The sequence below is a fragment of the Anoplophora glabripennis genome, unplaced genomic scaffold (genome assembly GCF_000390285.2).
Source record: "Anoplophora glabripennis isolate ALB-LARVAE unplaced genomic scaffold, Agla_2.0 scaffold6, whole genome shotgun sequence".
Taxonomy (NCBI): Eukaryota; Metazoa; Arthropoda; class Insecta; order Coleoptera; family Cerambycidae; genus Anoplophora; species Anoplophora glabripennis.
This window is the reverse complement of record NW_019416749.1, coordinates 1,982,395-1,990,354: the sequence shown is the minus strand read 5'-3', so window position 1 is coordinate 1,990,354 and position 7,960 is coordinate 1,982,395. Positions and strand designations below refer to the sequence as shown.

At 31.1% G+C, this 7,960-nt stretch overlaps 1 protein-coding gene across 1 annotated transcript; it reads left to right on the top strand.

Annotated features, from left to right (window-relative positions):
- The first annotated feature begins 1,144 nt into the window (after positions 1 to 1,144).
- On the top strand, positions 1,145 to 7,305 carry LOC108911734 (caprin homolog). The gene is made up of 5 exons (XM_018716739.1): positions 1,145 to 1,452; positions 2,948 to 3,282; positions 4,450 to 4,654; positions 4,726 to 5,073; positions 6,824 to 7,305. Exons 1-5 carry the CDS (start codon positions 1,312 to 1,314, stop codon positions 7,187 to 7,189), a joined length of 1,395 nt encoding a protein of 464 aa, XP_018572255.1. The 5' UTR covers positions 1,145 to 1,311; the 3' UTR covers positions 7,190 to 7,305.
- The last annotated feature ends 655 nt before the right edge of the window (positions 7,306 to 7,960 follow it).

The following is a 7,960-nucleotide window of genomic DNA, read 5'->3' as shown; positions in this document are numbered from 1 at the left end:
AAAATGAGTTAGCTACAACAAAAAAGTAAAGAAATAATTTCAATAGTTCATCAAAAGATTCTACATATTCTATAATAGCTACAACATTTACGAAAAAGACCCCTCACCCAAATCTATAAATTTTGTAAAATTGCCTTTGATTTGTTAGTGGATGCACCCAATATTGCTTTTTGCGTAGTTTTTTAGATTTTTGGAATTGAGTTATTAGATACATAAGTATAGTTTCTATGAAATCCATGTTGTTGTAACAAGGACATTTGAGAGAATAACGAATCATCATTTCCTTTTGTGGAACTAGTCAAGCTAAGATTATATAAAAAAAGCTGTGTTTTAACTGACAGAAAATTTCAAAAAGGAAACGGCTATTTTTTATTTAAAAGCATTGAATGATCCCTTGAATCGACTTGACTCGACTACGTTTCAGACAAATCAAAAAGTTGACTTTTGCCCACATATTTTGACGTTTATAACTGTCGGAACCAGAGGGCGTTGCATCGACGCCCTCGGACAAATTATGCTTTCACCACTGTTATTTATTACATCGATTATTTATTTATATTTATTGTAACAGTTTAAGTAACAAATAAAATCTTTTAATGCGACCTCTTCTTAGAACTGACGGAACTAACTTCGCTGCCCATTGACCGCCGACGGCCTAACTTTTCCTAAAACTGTGGGTAATGTCAACAGTTAGACGGACCCTATTGGCCTATATATCTAATCCTGAATTTAAGTTCATATAAATGCAAGTTCGCTAAAATGTCCTTTTCGCGACTTTCCTTATAACCGGTTTGGTTTCCGATCGATAAGATTCTGATCTATGATCACAGTTTCCGAAACCCATGGAATATTCTTTTCGGATGAAATGGTAGTGGCGCCCTCTGCAAAGTTGAAAATTGGATTTCTCTCCCAATAGTTTTATCATTGATTTTATAAGCTACGCTATATATCTAGTGATTTTATAAATAAACAATAAACGAATTAATATTATTATTTAACACACATTTATTAAATAATCTTTCTATAAACTCGAATTATTGTTGAGTATATACAGTTTTAAAAACTTTTAAATTTAGCGCCATTTATGAACTGATCACATCCGGTGAATTCAGCCAATAACGACAACAAGAATGGCAGTTTCCGTTACAGAAATTGTCGGCTTTTCGATGGAGAACTGCTTTGTGCTGTCAACAATTTTCTAACATTTTGAGTGATATTTTTCTTAAAAAGCCTTCACAAACTTCTCCATATCTGCTTGTAGTAGAGAAGATATACTGGTAAAGTTTAATTTATAGTATAGAAACGGTGAAAATGCCGTCAGCGGCTAATGTCAAAATTGACAAGCAAATTAACTCGGAAAATACTTTGTCTGATACTTCGAACAATTTAACTCCTCTTAGACAAGCAATTACTATTATAGAACATAAAATTAGGAATTTGGAAAAACGAAAGGTGAGTTCTGATTTTGTTTAATTTGGTTACAAGTTATATATTAAAGCAGTTTTCAATTTGAAATTTTGTATTGTACTTATTGCTGTACGTTCACATTTGTCACTACTTTTACGTATTTATGCATATCTGTATTGAATATTTATTATATTACACCATCTAATAATTGTTAATTACACTTTGTACACGATTTTTCGCTAACATAATATGGTCTCTTGAAGGCCTTGTTTACTAATTAACATTTTATAATACCAATAGTATTTAAGAACTGACTGAAGACTGAAACTAAATAAATATATCAAATAATTTGTCAGTTACAAATGAAAGTTGTATATTATATTTTTAGATTTGGGTGTCCCATATCTAGGTATCTCAGTGAATATCTTAAACATTGACTAACCGATGTACTTTAATTCTTAACTGCCTTAATAAAATAAAATTAAATTTATGTTTTTATTTTATTATTTACTTTGTTTTTAATTTTAAAGCAATAAAGTTGTCTTGGGAAATATTGTTTATGCAAGCACAGTTAAAGATTGTTTAGTGAATTTTAGTACAATGAAAATTGTCAATGAACTACAAGGTGGTTTCACACGTTTTTGACCTATCCTGGTTCTCGGTCTATTAACTTGAATAAGACTACAAATTAAAAGAATACCTTGCTACATAAAATGTTAATTTTATATTGGCTTTTGCGGCAACTCTGATTTTTTGTATAAAAAGTGTTAGTAATTTGCTAATTTGACACTATTTATAAGGTAAATAAATGTTTTGTGGACCATGTTAGGTTAAAGCTCATAAAGTTTCTGTTCTTTTCCAATGTTTGCAAGCTAGATATGATTTTCTCTGTTATGATGTCTTCTTGTCAAAAATAAACAAATCAAGCATTTGGCAACCATTTCCCAATTCCTATTTGTATGGTCAAAAGGTTTTGAATGAGCTAGTTTTCGCACCCATTCTTTTATACCATATTTTCGTGATTTACAATAGGACAAGTAGTTCTCAGCATCTCTTCATCTTAGTTTTGTTCATTCTGTGTTGTCTTTGTGACTTTAAAATTTTTATTTGTTATTATTTTTCTGAATCTATTACAATAGAATGTTTGGCGAAAAATCAATTTGAACAATCATTGACCGTTTAAATGTTTTTAATACATAAAGACACATTAACTAACTGTTATTTTAAGAGTACTTGGAATATCCATACTCATATTTTCGATTTGGTATCCTCTTCATAATGTTCTGGTGATTCTCTTTAAGATAATATTAACATTTAATTAATAATTTTGTATAATTAAACTGTAATAATAAATTATTAATTAATAGTTACATAAATGATAGTATTAGATGTAGAAAGATGGACATTATTAAATAATGAAATTTCAATTTATGTTTCTGCAATATGATCAGAAAATTAATTGTTACTGAGGACATCAGCTATATATGAAAATCAATAAAAAAATATATATAAATAGTTATAAAAGTTTTTTTTATTTTAGTCAAAACTAGAATCATATAAGGAATTACAAAACGCCGGTAAAGAACTGAATGCTGATCAAAAGACTGCTGTTGCTAAATTTAATGAAGTTATAAGCACCTTAGATTTTGCCAGAGATTTATGTAAACAGTTCCTAGGCATTGCCTCGGCCACAGAAAAAGAGGCTAAGAAATTAGCAAAAAAAGAGGCCACAGCAAAATATCAGGCTGAACTCGCCAGGTTGCGTGAAATTCTTTTGGTTCAGGATGCTTTGAATCAAATGGGCAACGAAAATGTTCGAGAGGACTTTTTACATGGACGAAATGGAGCTGCTCAACTTTCCGAATCTGATCTCAAGTAAGAAATGATGGGCATGTCCCACATAATTTTTTTTTATCTACTTGTTTGATTGTACTGGAATAATTAACTTGTTTTCAAGGTTTCACATCATAAAAATTTTGTATTTTCAAGATATTTCGGAGGTGTGGTAGTCTATTTTACTTACATATTTGGTCATAAATATTTATTTTTACTTTATACAACAGAAACTTGTCAAGAGTTGATTCTGTAGTTAACAATCCGTTAACAGTGTTTATTGCTATGGACTTAATCCATCATTAAACTACTTGTAACCATATGTTGTTTTTTTTTTTGGGTATTTTACCGCCTGTGGTAAAATAAATTAAAGATATCTCATTCCTTTTTAAAATACTTCAGTGAAATTTGGTATAGAGGAATTTTTGGAGTGGACAAATATGAATATAAATTAATTTAATACCTAAAACAGCAACCACTAAGAACATTGTCATGTTTTTTACTATAATTTTTTGGTAATAGAGAATTTGAGAAGACAGGTGTTTACATCTACAATATTTACTTTAATAAAAAGTATACCACTATGACACTAAAATACTTTGATAAATGGAACTCGATTTTATACAGTTATGGACAGTCAAATATTTCAGGATCAGTCTAATTAAATTTCACCTTTTTACCAAATTTGTAAGTAAATCAATTTCTTTTTTTCAATTTTGACCTTCCTTAAAAGTTAATGTTTACTGAGATATAACCTGTAATTATTGTCATACAGCTAAACCACATTCACACAGGTTTATATCTTGATAAGTATTGATCTTTGAACGGAGGTAAACTGGTCTAATTTGTAAAAAATGAATTTAATTACCAATTTGTTTAATTAGACATACTTGGCTGTCTATAATTGTAGAAATATAAAATCCGTTTATCTCAAATACAGTGGCATTTGAAAGACCCAAAATCTTTTTTCCAAAATCTCTATAAAAATTTTAAAATGGCTGTTTAAAGTGTTCTTAGTGACTTCTATGTAAAATATAAGTTTACATTCATATTTAGCTACCTCAAAAACCTCTCTATACCGAGTTGTATTGAAATACTTAAGGAAGTAAAACTACAAGGATAACCTGATCCAACTTAAGAAAGCTATCCTTAAAAACTATAGTAGTTGAGTTCCTAGCAATATTATTTAAAATTAATTTTTTAATTAAGATTGTTGGATGACCTTTACCCTGCTGTGACCCCAAAACACGAAGCTGGTAATCCGACAGCATTTACAAACGAAGTGCAGGCTGCTGCGGAGCATCTGCTGTCTACCGTGGATGGAAAACCGAAGGATGTTTTTGGTGGCAGTTACAGTCAAATTAAGGAGATTCTAGGAAAAATTCATGAAAGTGGTTATTTTGATCAAGCTCAGGTAAATATTTCTTTATAATAAATAATTTTTTCAGTCTCGGTCACATTAATTGTCCATTATTAATGTTTTAGGTTTTTGAAAATTACATTGAGGGTGAGATCCTGGTAGAGACTGAGGTTGTACCAGTAGACGCGGCAATTAGCCATGAACTCCCTCCACCACAGGATCCGCAACCTCCTCATACTATTCCCATCATCGAAAGCCTTACAATAGAACCTCGACCTCCTGCCGTCCACCCCCAACAGCCCCCTATAGATCCGCAACCACCAATTGAGCCAACCCTTCCTCCCGAACAGATCTACTACCCTCAAGTACCTCCTCCACCGCAACCTCAGGCTTTGCCACAACCACAGCCCCAACCTCAACCCCCCAGACCCATCACTGAAATGCTCGGTACCGGAAGCTTCTTCTTCTTGCAGGTAAGGAGATAGAAATTAAATTAAAAAGTTATTAAATAAGTAGATGTTTTTGAATATATAAAATTGGTTTTCATTATAAAATTTCTTGGCAAAAGTTGTATTTAAATTCCATAAAACTTATAAAAATAAGTATGTTTCTAAAATGTGTTACGTGCTTTAAATTATTGCAATAATCTGGTGGACTCATAGTTTTTCCTTATACCTACAGTCAGTAGAGATGCAGGAGATAATTGAAGGCAGAGAAGTGCATGAGTCGAATAAATCCTCAATTCTGACTAAAACTAAGTGACTAAATAAACTAAATTAGGAGTATTATTCAGTATTCTCAGAAAAAATTTTTTTATTGCATTCAACTTTTCATGAAAAAAATTAATCAAATACTTTACTGAAGAAAACAATTAATGTTATATCTTATAAAATTTACAGCAAAATTTTGAATTCATTCTGCTCATTTTGTTACGCAGTATTTAAGGAGAAAAGACGCCACATATTAGATAGTTTTTGCTGGATGGTTATGGTTTGTCGGATCCTTTACCATCATGATTTGGTTTATATATTTTAGATAGACGACAGTTCGTATTAAAACTTTCTATTATGAAATGTTAGAGCCTTCAAGAGTTTCATAGTTTTAAGCATCCTCAGTTCGTTGTTTTTGATGATGGTCCATTACCTCGGGACCACCCTGTATATCCGTCATAATCACTATTTATTGACTTTTCTTACAATTATACAGGGTGTTCCTAAATACGTGTCCCAATGGAAAACTGTAAATTCCTCTTGAAAAAAGAAACATTGTTTTCTTCTTCCATTTTTCTCTGGGATTTCGTTTTCGGAATATATGGTGTCAAAACTTTAAATTTTTTTTTAGTTTTTTGCCAATATCTTAGGAACCGTTTGAACTACAGGACTGAGCTTTTGTACACACATTACCACTATTAATATTAATAGCTACTTTTTCGCACCCGTTTTGAATTCATTGGACATGCCAGTGGTGGAGATTTTAAGGTATTGTAAGGGTTTTTTCCCCCTAACTTTTACACCACTAGAAAATTTGACATTTGACAGCAAATTCTGAAGCACCAATGAATTTTACACAAAAAGAGTTCTCTTGGAAAAATAACTTTTTATGGACAAAAACATACATTTTGCTAATGTTCTGAAAATCATTTGTAATTCAAAAAATAGATAGTAATAATTAACAATTTTAACGAAATTTAACATTACGACACCTTAAAATCTCCACCACTGGCACGTCTAATGAATTCGAGAAGGGTGCGAAAAAGTAGCTATTAATAGTGGTAATGTGTGTACAAAAGCTCAGTCCTGTAGTTCAAATGGTTCCTAAGATATTGGCAAAAAACTAAAAAAAAAAAGCCCGGAGAGGAAAATGGAAGAGGAAATAAATGTTTTTTTTTTAAGAGGAATTTACAGTTTTCCGTAGCAACGCTTATTTAGGAACACCCTGTATATGTCATAAGCATTCAAGAGGTTAATATAGAAAAATTTAATGAATTCAATCTAGAAATAAAATGAATAGTACACGTTCTACAAGTGAATCAATTCTGAAATCAATTGAATCTATTACATTTTTAGAAGTTTATTCAATTTTTTATTCTGATAAATAAATTTTTACAAATTGGTTTTTTCCAATTTTACTTTCTTTTTTAAATATAAATATGTCAAACTTTACTGGGAGCACTTATCATTGAAACCACATAGTTTGTAATTCAACAAATATTTTCTTTTTAAGGAATCTGAAATAGATCCACCTCCAGAGCAAATTCCAAGTCAAACCTTCACAAACCAAAACTATAGCACTCACCTGGGACAGCCCGTACCATTACCGACCCATTTTGCACCGATGCCCAATAATTTACCCCCTACTAACCATCAGGTACCGCCACCCATAGGTAACAACGGAATTGATGAGAAGCTTGTACAGCCCGACGAGCAGAACCCTCTGAAAGATGTGTCTCCATCTGTAAACCGAGGACCCCCTAGGCCTGTGAATAATCAGTCCTATTACCAAAACAATAATGGTTATAATAATCGACCAAGGCATCAAAACCAAACCAGAAACAATGGCCCAAGGCCTGCCAATAATAGACATAACTAGTACATTCGACGACATGCCTTAACGCCTGATATTATGTTCTCATTCTGTATTGGTTGATTTCTACTTATTTAACTCTTAAGTCAAATCGATTGGCTCGGAAGTGAGCTTCATCAGTTCAAAAGATAACTTCAAAGGAACAGATTTTACGGAATTTATATTGAACTAGTTTTATAAAAAAAAAAGGTTTAATGTGAATTCGGTTGGGCATAATATAATTATAAATTATTTATTAATAAGTAAGTAAATATTTATCTGCTTAGCTTAATAAATAAAAGTTTACTAAGTAAGTATACCTACTTATTTTCTGTGACACTTTTAAACACAATTACTTTGGCAATTTCAACATTGTTTAAAATATTCAGTTCTTTTAATGTTATCTTTCTGTCTTTTGAAAAGTTAAATTGCCCTTGGTATTAAGCAGCACAAGTTTGGAGGGATTTTCTGTAACCTATAAAATTTAATTTCTCTTGTTAAAAGTTTATTTTTCAGTTCTCTTTATATTTTTTTTTACTCTTACCTTTTCAGTATGTCTAGCTATTAGTAAAAATTTTAATATTATTTCAAATACTGTGAACTTATATTCCCTTAGAATTTTATTTCAATTAAAAAAAGCTGAAGATTAATCAGTGGTTTTATTGGTACTAAAGATGGGTTCTTTTTGGAAAAGTGTGTTACGGACATGTCGATGAAATATCGACATGTCGGGAAAAGTACTTTTGACCTTGAATCTAATAAGGCACCTATGAGTGACATCATGTTTTCACGAATGGA

Excerpts from the sequence above, each read along its gene's own strand:
- LOC108911734 (XM_018716739.1), top strand. The coding sequence starts at position 1,312 with ATGCCGTCAGCGGCTAATGTCAAAATTGACAAGCAAATTAACTCGGAA. Across the intron at positions 1,453-2,947 it reads GGAATTTGGAAAAACGAAAG|TCAAAACTAGAATCATATAA; the intron begins GTGAGTTCTGAT and ends TTTTTATTTTAG. Across the intron at positions 5,074-6,823 it reads GAAGCTTCTTCTTCTTGCAG|GAATCTGAAATAGATCCACC; the intron begins GTAAGGAGATAG and ends TTTCTTTTTAAG.